The sequence below is a fragment of the Cyprinus carpio genome, chromosome A21 (genome assembly GCF_018340385.1).
Source record: "Cyprinus carpio isolate SPL01 chromosome A21, ASM1834038v1, whole genome shotgun sequence".
Lineage (NCBI taxonomy): Eukaryota > Metazoa > Chordata > Actinopteri > Cypriniformes > Cyprinidae > Cyprinus > Cyprinus carpio.
This window is the reverse complement of record NC_056592.1, coordinates 13,220,259-13,237,519: the sequence shown is the minus strand read 5'-3', so window position 1 is coordinate 13,237,519 and position 17,261 is coordinate 13,220,259. Positions and strand designations below refer to the sequence as shown.

General features: G+C 35.4%; 3 protein-coding genes and 1 non-coding gene across 4 annotated transcripts; 2 read left to right on the top strand and 2 right to left on the bottom strand.

Annotated features, from left to right (window-relative positions):
- On the top strand, nt 1-4,652 carry tlcd1 (TLC domain containing 1). Its single transcript, XM_042710921.1, has 4 exons — nt 1-630; nt 1,535-1,617; nt 2,609-2,691; nt 4,073-4,652. Exons 1-4 carry the CDS (start codon nt 425-427, stop codon nt 4,454-4,456), a joined length of 756 nt encoding a protein of 251 aa, XP_042566855.1. The 5' UTR covers nt 1-424; the 3' UTR covers nt 4,457-4,652.
- A 6,707-nt stretch (nt 4,653-11,359) lies between these two features.
- On the bottom strand, nt 11,360-13,540 carry rpl23a (ribosomal protein L23a). Its single transcript, XM_042710920.1, has 5 exons — nt 13,428-13,540; nt 12,546-12,728; nt 12,109-12,285; nt 11,622-11,691; nt 11,360-11,402 (listed from the first exon to the last, which is right to left on the bottom strand). The coding sequence occupies exons 1-5, from the start codon at nt 13,448-13,450 to the stop codon at nt 11,388-11,390; spliced, it is 468 nt and encodes a 155-aa protein (XP_042566854.1). The 5' UTR covers nt 13,451-13,540; the 3' UTR covers nt 11,360-11,387.
- On the bottom strand, nt 12,375-12,446 carry LOC122134817. The gene has a single exon (XR_006153113.1). It is a non-coding gene; the product is annotated as a small nucleolar RNA Z17 (small nucleolar RNA).
- A 1,041-nt stretch (nt 13,541-14,581) lies between the features above and the next one.
- On the top strand, nt 14,582-17,113 carry rab34b (RAB34, member RAS oncogene family b). The gene is made up of 8 exons (XM_042710919.1): nt 14,582-14,676; nt 14,782-14,883; nt 14,966-15,030; nt 15,115-15,166; nt 15,256-15,337; nt 15,517-15,607; nt 15,981-16,088; nt 16,193-17,113. The coding sequence occupies exons 1-8, from the start codon at nt 14,597-14,599 to the stop codon at nt 16,249-16,251; spliced, it is 639 nt and encodes a 212-aa protein (XP_042566853.1). The 5' UTR covers nt 14,582-14,596; the 3' UTR covers nt 16,252-17,113.
- Nucleotides 17,114-17,261: the final 148 nt, after the last annotated feature.

The window sequence follows — 17,261 nt, the reverse complement described above, 5'->3', positions numbered from 1 at the left end:
GCTGACACGGCTCTATCACTACATGTACGGAGCGTTTGGCTGGATTGTTGAATACAGAGAGATGGGCACAAAAAGTTCAAGGGAATTGTCATTCCTTGTTGTAACTCCCACAGATCCTTTCATCATCAGCCAATCAGTGTTCAGCAAACAGGTACTGTGACAGATACCACACCTAAGACAGGCACTAGCACGTGGAGGAAAGAACGAGACGGTGAAGATTAGATACAAAGAGTCGGTAGAGGTGTAAGGAAGGCTGTCGTCAATTACAAGGAGAAAAAAAAGACTGGGACTGGTTCAAGAATCTGAATGCAATTCATGTGGATTATTTTGGAAAGTGAACTGAAAGTTTAGATCAGCAGAGAAACAACATAACAAGGACTCACTGTCTGAGAAAAGGAGAGACGCAGAATAAAGAGTGTGGAGGATGGACACATGGCTGAATGAAGTCCAGAAGCATCCAGCCCTGTATGTCTTGTGCTGTTCTGTAATCTTCAGGATCCTTCACAGGTTCCTGCAGACTGTGCCCAGTCCCGAGATGGTGGAAGCAGACACCTGGAGGACGTGGAAATGGAGGAACCTCTCAGTGTCACTCGTCCACTCAATGCTGACTGGAATCTGGGCTGTCACCTGGTGAGTTGGTTTTCTTTTTTCTCATTTTTTACACATATATGATCAATATTTTGTCTTTGTTTTCCAGTGAAAAATATCTATACATTTTCTTTTTGTAGGCATGAAAGAAATGAAAAATATCTATACATTTTCTTTTTTTGGTTGTGCCAATGAAATGTTTTTGATTTGTAATTATTTTATATGATATTCTTTTGATTGGTTTTATTTTTTTTGTAAAATTTTTTTATTTTATTTTTTTTTTAAATTTTATTTTTTTATTATTTTGTCTTGTAAAAAATATTTAAAGATACTTAAAATATAAATAAATGTCCTTAAAATGTTTTATTTAATTTTTGACATTTTTAAAAATGTCTAATAAATTGCCCTGGAATATTCATCATATTTTAGGAATGTTTACATAATTTTACAAAGCAAAATACTGAGTAAGGCACTGCAGAGGTTCAGTATCCATATTCGGTACATATGGAGTCAAAGCAGATTAAAGTTTTTTTTTTTTTTTTTTTAAATCTTAATAGCTTGTGTTTATTTTTAGATGTTCTTATAGTTTCTACTAAAAGCAATGTCTAAGAATAAACAAAAGTTATTGAATGTTCTTGAACAGCACTTAACTTTCAGTTACTGATCTCTCAGTTTGGAAACAGGAAGAACCTGCTGGACAGGCATGAATGAGAGTTACATGAGAATGAGAAATTACACCATTCTAATTGTCATAGCATGAATCATCCCTCAAACCAAGCAAGAGTTTCACCACTGTGGGTGTTTTTTTTTTCATTTATTTTTATCATCAATGGCCCTTTTTACTCTCTTTTGTGGTGTTTAGTGTCAGTTACTGAGCACCTGCCTGTTTTATTTTGATTTTCTGGTTGATATGATCAACAGTTTGCATGAATCTGTGTCCCAACAGTGTCATACAGCATCCTGTGATGGTGCATGAAATCCACTCCACATACACCCCATCAGCGTACATGCTAGTCGTCGTCTCCTCTGGTCAGTAAACACAGCAGATATCAGAAACACACTGCACTATTGCTATCACTAATGCGATTACATACATTGCAACAAGTAGGAAGTATGTAACTCATATCTAATTTATCAATTTATCTCATTCTCGTGTTCTCCTGCACGTTCAACCATGTAGAAATCCCTGTCCTGCCTGGGTAACCCTGATCTCCTTATAAGAGTTTAAGCTGTTTTGTGACTCATGTCTTTGGAATGGTGTTGTAGAAAATAATTAACATCTTAAAACTATGTTTCTCTCACAGTCTTTAAATAGTTAAAGCTGAAGTTGTCTAATATAAGCTACCATACCTGCATTTTTATTGATTAAAAATACAGTAAGAACAGTAATGTTGTGACGTATTAAAAAATGTATATATAAAACGGTTTAAAATAACTGCTGTATATGTTAATATTTTTTAAAAGCTGAATTTTCAGCAGTCATTACTCCAGTCTTCAGGGTCACATGATCCTTCAGAAATCATTCTAATATTTTGATTTAGTGCTCAAGAAACATTTCTTATTATCAATGTTGAAAACAGCTGTGCTGGCAAATTTTTAATAACTGTGATGCATTTATTTCAGGATTCTTTGAGAAATAGAAAGTTCAAAAGGACAGTATTTATTTGAAATAGTGAAGATTTTTGTTACAAATTTCTGACAGAAACAGACTTATGTCACTTTTGACTACTGTAATGCATCTTTGCTGAATAAAAGTAATAATATCTTACTGAAAAAAATGGAATTGATCCCAATGGTAGTTCATAATAATAAAAAGATTCATCCCCAGATTCATCTGCGAGTCTTCTCTATAGAAACTGTATCAAGCTGACACATTTAACACTGATTGAGTGACCCTATGGTGAACCTGTTCCACACACAAGGACTGAAAATTGACAGATATAAAATGAAATCCCTCTTGTAACTAAACAATTTATTTACTTGTATGGTCAGTAAATTCAGCATTGATCTCCTTCAACAGGCTACTTCATTCAGGATGCTGGTGACATTATTTTTAGTGGCTACGCAAAAGCATCTTGGGAGTTTTTACTTCACCATGTTATGGTAAGTCAGTATACGGGTTATCACACAAGGCCATGAAAAATGTTTGAAAAATGCTATGTGAAGCCATAAAAATTCTATTAGTCAGATGTGGATAATGTCACAGCTTGCCTAAGTGAAATCTCCACTTCAGTAGCACTTAATTGCACCAAACTTCATTGACACAGAGGTTTGCTCATAGATCACTTGCCTAATTTTATTCATTTTTTTTTCTTCCTAAAAACATTAATTCATTCATTGGCTTTTGACAGTATTTTCAGATTTATGTAGTGATAAAAGCAGATATCCAAAATCAATTATGTAAAAAAACAACAATAACAACAACAAAAACCCTGTAATATGTCAACAAAATGAAACAAGATTTTTGAAGCTGCCTTTTGAAGATTCAAGATTTTTTGAACCCTCTGCACTCCCCCCACTCACTATCATGGACAACACTGTGACAACAGTAGAGTCATTGAAGTTCCTGGGCACCACCATCTCTCAGGACCTGAAGTGGGAGTTCCACATAGACTTTATTGTCAAGAATGCCCAGCAGAGGCTGTACTTCCTTTGCCAGCTGAGGAAGAAGGAGCTGCTGATACAGTTCTACTCTGCAGTCATTGAATCCATCCTCTGCACTTCTATGTGTCTGGTTCAGCTCAGCTACCAAATCAGAGCTTAGAGGATTGCAGCGGATAGTCCAGACTGCTGAGTGAATCACTGGTACAACCGTCCCCACTCAAAAAAGAACTGCACTCATCCAGAGTGAGTAAAAGTTCTGGACCCCTCACACCCAGCCCAGTTCCTCTTTGAATTGTTGCCATCTGCTTGGCGCCACTGTGCATCAGAACAACCAGACTTAAGAACAGTTTCTTCCCTCACACCATGGAAGTTTCTGGTTAAAGACTGTTCACAGGAATGTGCAGACAGCACAGATGATTTTTGAGAACTGCCAATAATTGACGTGGAATTGGACTGGCAGTTGAAAACTTGCTTTCCATCCCCTCTGCCTAAGTGAAGCTTTCATATTTAAATGTTTTATGCTGTGAGCTACACAGATGCAAACCAGGGTAGTGGGGGATACTCACTGATCAAGAGGTTGTGGCGAGTTAACTGTTCATGAGATAGTTTGACAATAAACATGTAATACACAACACTATTTATACATTTATTTATTTTATACATAAAAATCTTTTTTCACTGTATATTAGAAATATGCACAGCAGTGTTAACCAGTTTTCTGTCATTTATCCAGTTAAGAAAGCACAAAGTATAACGTTGCTAGATTTACAATGTTTATTACTGCATCCTCACAGTTTAGTAAAATGATCAATTCTTAATGTAATCAGTCATATCTATTCATGTTTTGTTTTAACTGTAAATCTGTTCTGTTTTCCTGTAGGTGATCTGGTGTTTCCTGTATGCTGTGTTCACTCATCAGTATGTGGCAGGTGCAGTAGTGGCTTTATTTGTGGAGGTGAACAGTGTGTTCCTACACACACGTTTATTGCTCAAACTGGCTAAGGTGGCCCACGAGTCTTTCATCTACACCGTTAACAAACTGTTAAATGTTGTGACCTACGTGACCTTCCGGCTTGGAGCACAGTTTTACCTCACCTGGTACCTAATATACCACTACTCAACGTTGGATCATGCGCTCTACTTCCTGATAACCATGATGCTCATGAACATCATGATTCTCATCTATTTCTACCGTCTTCTCCGAACCGACTTCTTCAGCAAGGGGCGTTCTCAAAACAGTGGTCGTAAATTTGCTGAGGACTAAACCATCAGAGGCTGGTGTCTATCGGTCCTAAACCAAAGACTGCTTTCAAGTGAATGTTAACACAAAATTTATCCATAGGATGCCTGTACTGAATGAGCAAACCTCACCAGAGAGAGTCTGATGTGAATCAGAGACATTTAAAAAGTTTTCATATGTTAGAATAAAACTTAAACTCAATAAACAACTTTAAAGTCAAGTCACCTTTATTTATATGTAGCGCTTTTAACAATACAGATTGTGTCAAGGCAGCTTTACAGTATCAAAATAGGAAAATAGTGTGTCAATGCAAAAGGACAATAGTAAACATTAAATTTTTAGTTAAAGGAAGTTCGTCACTTAATTCAGTGATGTCGTCGTCCAGCTCAGTTCAGTTTAAATAGTATCTGTGCAATCAAGTCGACGATATGTGTCCCCAACTAAGCAAGCCAGAGGCGACAGCGGCAAGGAATCAAAAGATCCATCGGTGACAGAATGCACAATGCTTAAACTCAACAAGTGTCAAGCCAATTATTTAAGGATCTTTTAGCACAGATGGGTTTTTACACTGCAAAGAGGTTTTCTTGCTCAGTATCTTGTTTACCAGTAAAAGTGTCCAAACATTCATACATTATAAAACATTTACTTAAGCAAAATGACTTTAGATTTTAAAGGAACAGTTCACCCAAAAAATGAAAATGTGCTGAAGATTTACCCAACTTCTAATTATCCAAGATGTAGATGAGTTTGTTTCTTCATTGGAATAGATTTGGAGAAATTTAGCAGATGATGTTTATGTGTTTTTTTGTTAATGGGTGTAGTTTTGGTTATATTTATGTATGGGTCAGAAGGAGTTTACAGATGATAATAACATCACAATAATCTACATGACTCCAGTCCATCAGTTAACTAATTGTGAAGCAAAAAGCTGTGTGTTTGTAAGAAACAAATCCATCTTTAATGCATTTTAACTTTACATTGTTGCTTCTGGCCAAAATACAAGTCCTCTATGCATAATATTGCTTTCTCCAGTAAAAAAGTCCATCCCAGGTTGTCCTGTCACATCAAAATCCAGTGACATATGATTAGAACAGTTTCAGGCTGTTTTCACTTGAAAACAACGTTTGATCAGTGTGTATTTTTGTCCTGATTCACACTAAATTACTTTTTCACATGAGAAAGCAATATTATGGATAGAGGGCTTGTATATTCGTGAGAAGCAACAGTTTGAAGCTAAAAATGTCTTGATTGATTTGATTATGAATTCTGTTTCCATGATGATACAAACTCAAACTGGGCCATGGGCAAGTAAATTTGGTCTCAATTTCCATTTTTGCGTGAACCATTCCTTTAAGTCTTATGTTTTTGTTTTTTTTTTTAATCAAAATTAACTGTGTAAAAGCAGAAAAAAAATATCTGCCAGTGGGATAAGAAAACTAAACTTGTTTTCCCTTTGAATTAAGTTCATACAGAATTGGCAGATACTTTTTCAGAAAACAATACTTAATATGTGACTTACAAAATTTCACTTTTCACGTAAATCTTTTCATCTTAATTTACTAATTTTTAGCCATTTATACTGGAAAACAACAATCAATACTAAGACAAAAATGTTCAAAGCAGGGGCAATGCAGAGATTGACAGTATTTTAATCAAAATGCATATTTAATTGCTTTTGAGTATCTTATAATTTGTACTTTGCTGGACAAAATCTAATGTAATTTGTGATTAAATATTTTCAGAGACAGTATTTTGTATTTGAAATACTTAATCAAGTAGGCTTAGGTCATTTTATTCTCAGACAATATAATATCTTTCTTCACCTGTTTTAGTAATACTGCCAACTATAGCCTATCAAAGTTTTTGGCTTGATGCAAGTGAATCATTTCATCCCATTGAATATCCTTTGTGAAGGCCACAGAGTATCAGTGTATAAGTGAATTAAGTTAATTATGAAGTTTTTTAGTATATTTTTTTTTGCTACGTGGCAAACAAGTTACCAGTAGGTGCAGAAAGATTCTCAGAAAACAAACAAGACTCAGCATTCATGATGTGCAAGCTCTTAAGGCTGTGCAGTTGTGCAATTAGTGGAAAGGGGTGTGTTCAAAAAAATAGCAGTGTCTGCCGTTGACTGTACAAACTCAAAACTATTTGGTACAAACATTTTTGTTTCTAGGATTTAGCAATCCCGTGAATCACTAAACTAATATTTAGTTGTATGACCACAGTTTTTTTTAAAAAACTGCTTCACATCTGTGTGGCATGGAGTCAACCAACTTGTGGCACCTCTTAGCTGTTATTCCACTCCATGATTCTTTAACAACATTCCACAATTCATTTACATTTCTTGGTTTTGCTTCAGAAACAGCATTTTTGACATCACCCCACAAGTTCTCGATTGGATTAAGGTCCGGGGACTGGGCTGGCCACTCCATAACATTAATTTAGTTGGTTTGGAACCATGAGTTTACTAGTGTGTTTGGGGTCATTGTCTTGTTGTCATTGTCAAGGGCATGTCCTCTTCGGCATAGGGCAACATGACCTCTTCAAGTATTTTGACATATGCAAACTGATCCATGATCCCTGGTATGCGATAAATAGGCCCAACACCATAGTAGGAGAAACATGCCCATATCATGATGCTTGCACCACCATGCTTCACTGTCTTCACTGTGTACTGTGGCTTGAATTCAGAGTTTGGGGGTCGTCTCACAAACTGTCTGTGGCCCTTGGACCCAAAAAAGAACAATTTTACTCTCATCAGTCCCACAAAATGTTCCTCCATTTCTCTTTAGGCCAGTTGATGTGTTCTTTGGCAAATTGTAACCTCTTCTGCACATGCCTTTTTTTAACAGAGGGACTTTGCGGGGGATTCTTGAAAATAGATTAGCTTCACACAGACGTCTTCTAACTGTTACAGTACTTACAGGTAACTCCAGACTGTCTTTGATCATCCTGGAGGTGATCATTGTCTGAGCCTTTGCCATTCTGGTTATTCTTCGATCCATTTTGATGGGTTGTCTTCTGTTTTCTTCCACGTCTCTCTGGTTTTGCTCTCCATTTTAAGGCATTGGAGATCATTTTAGCTGAACAGCCTATCATTTTTTGCACCTCTTTATAGGTTTTCCCCTCTCCAATCAACTTTTTAATCAAAGTATGCTGTTCTTCTGAACAATGTCTTGAACAACCCATTTTCCTCCAGGCTTTCAAATGCATGTTCAACAAGTGCTGGCTTCATCCTTAAATAGGGGCCACCTGATTCACACCTGTTTTTTTCACAAAATTGATGACCTCAGTGATTGAATGCCACACTGCTATTTTTTTGAACACACCCCTTTCCACTAATTGCACAATTGCACAGCCTTAAGAGCGTGCATATCATGAATGCTGGGTCTTGTTTGTTTTCTGAGAATCTACTGCACCTACTGGTAACTTGTTTACCATGTAGCAATAAAAAAAATACTAAAGACCTGGATTATTCTGGTTAGTCACATTGTACTGCTATTATTTTGAACAATACTGTAGGTGGAGTCTTAAAGGGCTAGTTCACCAAAAATTCTGTTGTTGACAATTCTGTTGTTAATTAACCTTGTGTCGTTCCACTCCTGTAAGACCTTTGTTCATCTTAGGAACACAAAAGAATATTTAAATATTTAAAATATCAGTATCTTCATGTGGTCACTACCAAAACATTACTGTCACTACCAAAAATGCACATTCACAACTGAAACATGGCATGTTTGTCAAAAATAAAATATATTGAATTATCAACGTTATGATAGTATTTGGTTTAATGTATCCACTTTATTTTTCAACGCGGAAGTAAGCCGTTTTCTTTGAATGTGCGTGACTTCCGGTTCATTAGTTGCTGTATATTGAGAAGAATAACAAAATGCAGTAACGGTAAAACTGTTTGCACTACAAACCAGTGTTTTCATAATTAAGATAATACATTAAATAAAATGGTGAGACACCCCAGTTTGCAATATCAAGCAGCAAAACGAGCTATTAACGATAGCTATTAATACTAATATTCCAAAACTTTCTGAAAATACGAGAATTAACTGCACAATTACTATAAATGTGTACCTTGGATTTTATACATTTTGCATACATACAAAATTTGTAGAAAAATTATTATTTATTAAGATGTTTCCGACTTCTGACTTTGAACCAATTCTACATAATGGGTGTACTATAGAGTGTGTGCCAGAGCAATAAGTTGCTGGCTACAGCTTAAAGGGTTAGTTCACCCAAAAATGAAAATTAGACTGTGTTTTACTCACCCTCGAAGCATACTAGGTGTATATGACTTTCTTCTTTAAGACGAATCCAGTCAGAGTTAAATAAAAAATTGTCCTGGCAATTCCAAGCTCCGTCATTGCAGCTAGCAGGTGTTGCAGTTGAATAGTCCACAAGTCGTCAAATAAAGCGTGCGCATCCATAATAAAACGTGCCTCACATGGCTCTGGAGGGTGAATAAATGCCTCCTGTAGTGAATCCATGCATTTGTATGCATTTGCATATGTAGAATTTCCAAGTAATATAAAAACAGCTGTCTAATGAGAAATAACAAAATAAAAGCATTTTAAAAACTTGCAAAAAAATATTTTTATCTTAAAATTCACATAGCTCTAAAAAGAAAACTCCCTGTTTTCACAAACTAGTTTCAGTTCAGATTGACAGCCCACTACCCCAGGGTGTCACTCAGCCAGTTTCAGCACTGTCTAATGTTGCATTACAAATTAAACCTTCCAAAAACTCATATTCTACCTGTTCTGCCTATGATTTTGGATAGCCCCAAAAAGGAAACTCCCTGTTTCCATAGAACAATTTCAATTCAGGTTGACAGTTCACTACCCCGGGGTGTTACTCAGCCAGTTTCAGGATGATCTGATATTGCATTACAAAATAAAAGCCATCCAAAAACTCATATTCTACCTGTGATTTTGAATAGCTCTAAAATGGAAACTCATATTTTACCTGTTCCGCTTGTGATTTTGAATAGCTCTAAAAAGGAAACTCCCTGTTTCCACAGACTAATTTCAATTCAGATTAACAGTCCACTACCCCGGGGTGTCACTCAGCCAGTTTCACGACGATCTGATATTGCATTACAAAATAAAAGCCATCCAAAAACTCATATATGACCAGTTTTGTCTTTGATTTTGGATAGCTCTGAAAAGGAAACTCCCTGTTTCCACAGAACAATTTCAATTCAGGTTGACAGTTCACTACCCCAGGGCGTTACTCAGCCAGTTTCAGGACGATATGTTGCATTACAAATTAAAACCCTCCAAATACTCAAATTCTACCTGTTCTCCCTATGATTTTGGATAGCTCTAAAAAGGACACTCACTGTTTTTGAGTTTGAATTTAAAGATAAAAATGAATGTGAATTTAAAGATAAAAATCTTTGAAGGAAAAAAAGTTTTTAAGATTGTATTATTTCTCCTCAGACAACTGTTTTCATATTACTTGGAAATTCTACATGTAATATTACTCAACAAATAAATTTTCATGTTATCAGACCGTTTTTTAATCTCATTTTATTTTTTTTATCATTCATATCAGACATTTATAAATAATTTTTTATATTTAATATAATTTTATTTAATTTTAAAATGATTTATGTCATTCATATCAGACCTTTTTAAATTCATTCATTCACCTAGGTTTTTAAATGCTATTACCGTAACGAGTAGAATATAAGAGAAAAGAGTAGAAAGAGTCGCACAAGTAGCACTTTATTTGACGACTTGTGGACTGTTCAACTGCAACACCCACTGACTGCAATGATAGAGCTTAGAATAGCCAGGACAATTTTAAATTTAACTCCGACTGGATTAGTCTGAAAGAGGAAAGTCATATACACCTAGGATGCTTCAAGGCTGAGTAAAACATGAGCTAATTTTCATTTTGGGGTGAACTAACCCTTTAACAGCCACCGGTGTCGCTAATAACAAGGGTTTCTGAATTCTACAAAGAGCCCTTTAACAGCTAAATATCAGCATTTTTAGGAGATAATCTTTATACTGTTCACAGTGAAATAGCTTGAGCCATCCTCTTATAGGACTAGGCGGTATGACAATACAGTTTTGCAGGACTGCTTAATTTTTGACACGCTGATAAAGAAACGATAAAGGAGCTACACCGAAACATGGAAAATAAAGCATTGGCATGCTTGATGATATTTAAGTAAACAGTCAGTTGTGTCTTAATTGAACATAAGAAATGAGAAGAAATATGGATCAATATATTGTCTAGTATAAGGGTTAAAAAACGTTGTTTATTATAAGTTGTTCAAGGAGGGGAAAGTGGTTCTCTTTATCTTATGTGTGTATCTAACTCCAGTATAACTAAATGTAATGGCACTGTCTCTTGCACTTTGAATGATTGCTTGAAAATATTGTATTTTCAAATTACTTGTATTTTAATTAAATGCATTTCTCACACCAGTATTTTTGATAAGCAAGTACTTGTAATTTGTAACAAAATATCTTTTGATGTATTTATGCCCATCTCTGGGGCAAAGTTGAACCTACAGGGGGCAGTGGAGTAAACTGTCATCCTAATCTAGGATTTAGTCCTGCTCTCAATGTGCTGTACTAAAAATTCATAAACACCAACTGAATATAACATCTGAAAAATGAATTAATGAATCAATCCACAAATCCAGTCATTTTAGTGCACAAAATTAAATTCTATGGTTTAATTACAATAATTCAGACATTTAATACATATCGGTTGTAATTTAAGTTTTGAATATTAACTTGCTGATGCTCTGGTTTACTTTTATTGTTTCAGAATAATTCTATAATCACAACTGAACACTTTTAGGTAGGGAGAAAAAAAGTTTAACCAAACTCTTATTCTCAAACCTTGAAATTCCAGAAATGTAAACAAATAAAGCCACAAAAACAAAAATAGTTTTTACAAACATTTATTCTTCTGTTTAGATGATGCCAATCTGCAAGAAAATGATGACAATCAGCACAGGTCAAAGAACAAATGTTTTGCAAAAGAAATATAAAATATAAATAAAATATAACAAATGATTTGTTATTGTGAGTGAATTATAAAGATTCAGTGGTTATTCTGAATGAATATTTGCAGTTGTTTAAGATTAAATAAGATTTGATTATCTATGGTTTGATACATATACAAACATTTTCATTCACTAATTTACCTTGTTTGCAACATCCAAGGCATCGTAATCTGGTGCAAGACGAACGTATGCCTTCTTTTCGCCATCAGGCCTGCAGGGAGCAATAAAGCATTCAAAATGCATCACAAATCTGACAATGCCTTTCCTCTTTATCAGTGGTTCCTTTGAGAACATTTCAGAATAATGATTATTTTTACATCATTCCCCCATTACTCAACAATATCTGAAAGCTCCCTGGATATTTCTGTTGAAATCGATAAAGCTACTTTTCAAACTCTAAAACACAAACTGGGAGAATTTGTGTTAAACTTCAATTAAAAACTATTAAGGAGATTTTTTCCTTTCATATTATTTACTTTATTATTTGTTTATAATACGTTATATAAGAGATACACCTGTTTAAATAATTTTTGCATTCGATTTTGTTTTCAATATATTAATATTATAATCAATTAAATATTTTTTAGAGAACCGCTGCTTTAAAAGACTTGAATAAACCAAGTTCTACCTGATCAGTGTGTTGACTTTGGCCACATCGATGTCGTACAGTTTCTTGACAGCGTGTTTAATCTGATGCTTGTTAGCCTTGACGTCAACAATGAACACCAGAGTGTTGTTGTCCTCAATCTTCTTCATGGCTGACTCAGTGGTCAGAGGGAACTTGATGATGGCATAATGGTCCAGCCTGCCAGAACATTTCCATTTTAAACTCATGCAAGTTCAAAGCATTTTATTTATGCTTTAGTTTCAACTACATCTCAATGCTGAAATGAGGATGCATCAGTGTTTAAAAAAATTGTAATCAGATAATTTCATGCTTTGATCGCAATTCCCATCATTTGCATCCTTAAAGGAAAATGTCCAATTTCAAGCCAACTGGACATTTGTAAACTTTAATTCATCACAATCTTAATCTCAGAGATAGTACCAAAGAGAAAGACTCACTTGTTTCTGCGTGGAGCGCTCTTCCTAGGGTACTTAGGCTGCCTCCTCAGACGCAGGGTCTTGGGCCGGTGGAAGGTTGGGGTGGTCCTGATCTTCTTCTTCCTCTGGCTGTGGACACCCTTCAGCACAGCCTTCTTGGCTTTAAGGGCCTTGGACTTGGCCTCAGTCTTAGCCGGGACAGCTGGAGAAACATTTTAACAATTATGACCATGCAATATTAACAAACGGGTCTATATGACATACAATAAATTAGTATAAAGTTGCCCAACCTGCATTTTCACGTCCCTTATAAGCATTTAATTGCGTTACAAAAAAAAAATTGCGAGACTTTCAATGGCGCGTCATTTGTAAATTATTACCGTGTTTACATTCCGCCAGCAGCTATAAAATGCACAACAAATTCACACAAATGTGATAAAATTTCAAACCAATATTGTTCTCGGGGCTGATTTAAAGACTCGTATTAACTAAACTGATTGGTAATGAATGAGAAATGGACAGATATGGGTAACCACGTGTGTGCGACTTGCTAACGATGACAAGCTATCATTTACTTATATTTGACTCTGTACATTACAAGTAGAACGTAAACAACAGGTTTATGACAACTGGCTAATGGATTTAACACTCGGACAGTCTGATATAACGAGGCTTGGGGGGGTTTGATATGTGTTTTGTTGGGTCTGATATGAGGGTTGTGACTAAGGACGTCTCACTCCAGAACTTCTGGCATTAAAAACAATGTTATCACTCCAGACGCCTAATTAATCAGTTAGAGACAAACATACATATATCAGCTACTTTTAATCGAATAAAGTAGCTGTATATAATCATAATATAAGTATATTTTTTTTTTTTATAATATATAATCTTTTAGTATATTCCTTCTTCGCCTTCGGGGCCATGTTGGGAAAGGAAGAAAGAGAGGGGTTTCCTTCAGTATATCGCAGGGGTTCACGTTAACACGCGCAGTCATCGCGAGAACATCGCTAGGCATTATGGGTTCTGTAGTTCACTTGCGCACTGTAAATATCGAGCGCAGCCACAGCAGAGCGGGGCTTATGCTGAGCACAGTCACGCAGTGAAAGCCAAAAGTTACGTTTAAACGATTACTTGTTTGTATTGTTTCATGCATTTGTCACAAAAGAACCTAAGAGCCTACTAAATAATAACTGCCTCAACAACAAAAATGCGTCGACTAAATAAAGTTACTGTCAAGTCTAAAATAGGCTACTAGATTGTAAAAAAAAAAGCCTTCTGCCTTTTAAGGTAAGTTGTATTTATTTATTCCATAAATATTAATTTGTATAGCTTTTTAAATATCAGCGTTTTGACATCAAATTTTATTATACAGCAGCATGTTAATTTGTCATTAATGTTAATGTTATTTACTGTTTTTATCTGAATATATTATCGTTGTTGTTGTTATTATTATGTTTATTAATCCCACTAGTCACCGGACAGAATGGTTGAGTGTTTGATCTTGTTAAAGCTCTCACATGATGAACTCTCTACCCCCTGTGAAAGGAAACAGGATCATCTGTGAACTCCCTTTGGTAACACTTTTGTGTTTTTAGTTAGTTATTAGTTTTGTCTACTCCCTAGCTGTTCTGTTGCTCAAAACACATTCGTTTTAGAGGATCATTGTTTTTGAATCATTTAGTGAGTGTTATAAACTGGACTCAGCTGGACAGGATTATTATGTAAAAGGTGTTTCTTCTTTGTTTTGTTAATTTTTTAAAGTCTAACCTAACATATTTCTATTGGTTTTTTGTTTTGTCTTGTCATTTTTTAAAGTCTATTGGTCCCAAAGATGGCTTCAATATTACTGTTAAAGATGAGTGTATGTGAAGGAAAGAAAGGGTGGTTTGTTATTTTTTTTTTTTTTTTAAAAATATTGTAATATTTTTTTTTTAATTATAGTGGGGGGTTGCTGGCCCCCACAATGCAGACAAAACCTAAAACTTAAAACATAAACAAACCCAGAGTGGTTTTGACTGGATATGATACAGATGTGTAATGTTCTATGAATGAACATAATTTTATTGTAAATGTTAATTTCCAGCTTGAATGTAGCCAAGGTCATTGTTGTTGGTGATGTAGGAGTTGGAAAGACCTGTTTAATAAACAGGTAAAAGTCTCTAATGTTAATTTAATTAAAAAAATTAACAAATAAATCACAGTCATATGTGTAACAGTGCTTGAGTGACTACATTTGTTGTTATTTCTGCTGTTAATTCTGCAAAGACACATATGACAAGACATACAAAGCAACTATTGGAGTGGATTTTGAGATGGAGAGATTTGAGGTCCTCGGGGTGCCCTTCAGTTTGCAGTTGTGAGTTTAGTGTATATTTTATTGCTTTAACAGTCATCCATATGGTTGCATCCTTTGATTATAAACCTCTCACTCACCGCAGGTGGGACACAGCAGGTCAGGAAAGATTCCGATGCATTGCATCCACATACTACAGAGGAGCTCAAGGTAATAAAACAGACTATATTAAGCATACTCTTACTGTTTATTTGTAAAATCCTGTAAAAAAAAAAATCAATCTTTTGTTTCCAGCCATCATTGTTGTCTTTGACCTGAGCAATTATGACTCTTTGGATCATGCAAGGTACAGTATGACCACTTATTTGGTTTGAAACACTGTCTGAATAGTCATGAATCCTGTCTGTTTTCTCCCACTTGTCTCTGTTTATTCAGAGAGTGGCTTGAAGATGCCATGAGAGACAATGACCCATCTAGTGTTCTCCTCTTCCTCGTGGGAACCAAAAAGGATCTTAGTGTGAGTTATTTTCAGTTTGTCTCTTCGAAGCCACACTGTGACTTTCACATGATGTTGGCACAGAAGGATCGCATTAACTTTTTCATAAAGAAAAAAAGGATACGGATGCATGAAATTACATTGACAATCCCGAGATGGAGTTTCCTTGAGGTAACTAGATGAATCTTTCTCTCCCATAGCACCCAGATCAGTTGGCTCAAATGGAGCAAGAGGCCGTTCGACTCGCCGAGGAGATCAGAGCAGAGTATTGGGCCGTGTCTGCGCTGTCAGGTAGAGGAACATGTCTGTTTTAGAGACTTTAACCACAGGTGTTTTGTTTGCAATTAAACTAGTTTGTTTGTCTGAGCTGATGTCAGAAGTACTTGTGGTCAAAAGCAGTCTAAATGTAGTTTCATAAAAAATGTCTTACAATGGCAAATTAAAAATACAGTAAAAATTGCAATATTGTGAAATATTGTGCTAAACTACTTTTTGGGGCAAGTAAGATTTAAAAAAACAAACAAAAGAATTAATACTTTTATTCAGCAAGGATGCAAGATACTTCTTTCGGAAACATCTAAAAAACCTGAATGATTCTGAACTTTTTACTGGTAGTGTAAATAACGTATGACATTATATGTATTATTTCTGTTGTTCTTTACAGGGGAAAGTGTGAGAGATTTTTTCCTGCGGGTTGCATCGCTTACATTTGAGGCGACTGTGTTATCTGAGCTGGAGAGGAACAACTCTAGACAAGCTAGTGATATTGTCAGTAAGTAATCTTACATTACATCAAACATTTTATTTCTATGTTTTACCCTGAAAGTGTTTTACCATGGCCATCCAGAAAAGAATACATGCATCTTTTCTTCACAGAAATATCCAACAATTGTGATGAAAATTTTACAAAGAGGCAATCCAGCTGCTGTCGTTGACTAAAAGTATGTAACGTTCAAATTGCAATAGAAGTGATCCTTGAATACAGACTTTGGGATGAAGTCCCATAATGTCCAGATGCACATCTTTGAGTTAAAGAAAAAAATTATACACACACAGGATTTGGCCAGTGAGATGAGGGAATCTCAACAAGAATTCATCTGAAAGTGAAGTTCGGAATGTAATCAGAAGTGTACTAATGAATCCATGATATATTCCATGCGTTTTTTAGTTATGAATTTGAAAGCATTTTTCTGTATCATGATTGTATTACTTGATTATTATGTGGATACACAGTGATTGAGTTTGTCATAGACTATCAAATAACCAGGATCAAGTGAGTGGTTTTGTCCAAAAATGTGTTAAATTTTGTTCCAAGAAGTGTTATATAAAGATTTAAATGTGTAAATCTAACTGTAAATACTTGGTGTCATTTCAAGTTGATTACATAAAGCGATGCGAATCCCTGTAATTTGATAAGTTCTGCCTTCACATTTGCTTTCTCCTAGCAAACAGCAGTTTATGTGCAGAATACTTAAGAGGTCACATGAAATGCCCTCCTGGTGGTTCTGAGTGGATATTTTGTAAATGTAGCCCTTTTTTTTCATTGCATCATGAGTTTCTCTGGCTAATATGATACATATGCCAGCACTCATGACCACAGGCTCTGCTGCCGTCTGCGTGACACAAGATTCCCACTGCGAGCTAAATGGAAGGATTGTTAAGACGTAAATGGAGAAATATCACTCGAACAAAAATTGTGAAGCAAAAATGAGCAGCTCAACAAACATCCCACTTATATTCTGTACTGAAATGTCCCCTTAAGTCTTCATGACAGAATAAAGGTTAAAATCCCAAAAAGGTGTCAACAATTTTTCTATTGTTGGTATTTTTGTCCACTAGTAGCTGTGCCTTACATTTGACTGTTCGTGGAAGCTACTTGTGTCTCTTAAGCAAAGGCTTTAAAATTCCAACAAATGTCACATGGAAAACTTCATAATAGAGTCTC

Excerpts from the sequence above, each read along its gene's own strand:
- rab34b (XM_042710919.1), top strand. The coding sequence starts at position 14,597 with ATGTTAATTTCCAGCTTGAATGTAGCCAAGGTCATTGTTGTTGGTGAT. Across the intron at positions 15,338-15,516 it reads GAACCAAAAAGGATCTTAGT|CACCCAGATCAGTTGGCTCA; the intron begins GTGAGTTATTTT and ends TCTCTCCCATAG. Across the intron at positions 15,608-15,980 it reads GGCCGTGTCTGCGCTGTCAG|GGGAAAGTGTGAGAGATTTT; the intron begins GTAGAGGAACAT and ends TGTTCTTTACAG.
- tlcd1 (XM_042710921.1), top strand. The coding sequence starts at position 425 with ATGGACACATGGCTGAATGAAGTCCAGAAGCATCCAGCCCTGTATGTC. Across the intron at positions 631-1,534 it reads GGAATCTGGGCTGTCACCTG|TGTCATACAGCATCCTGTGA; the intron begins GTGAGTTGGTTT and ends GTGTCCCAACAG. Across the intron at positions 1,618-2,608 it reads GCTAGTCGTCGTCTCCTCTG|GCTACTTCATTCAGGATGCT; the intron begins GTCAGTAAACAC and ends CTCCTTCAACAG.
- rpl23a (XM_042710920.1), bottom strand. The coding sequence starts at position 13,450 with ATGGCCCCGAAGGCGAAGAAGGA. Across the intron at positions 12,729-13,427 it reads GCCCCGAAGGCGAAGAAGGA|AGCTGTCCCGGCTAAGACTG; the intron begins ATATACTAAAAG and ends AAATGTTTCTCC. Across the intron at positions 11,692-12,108 it reads AAAGTCAACACACTGATCAG|GCCTGATGGCGAAAAGAAGG; the intron begins GTAGAACTTGGT and ends TGCTCCCTGCAG.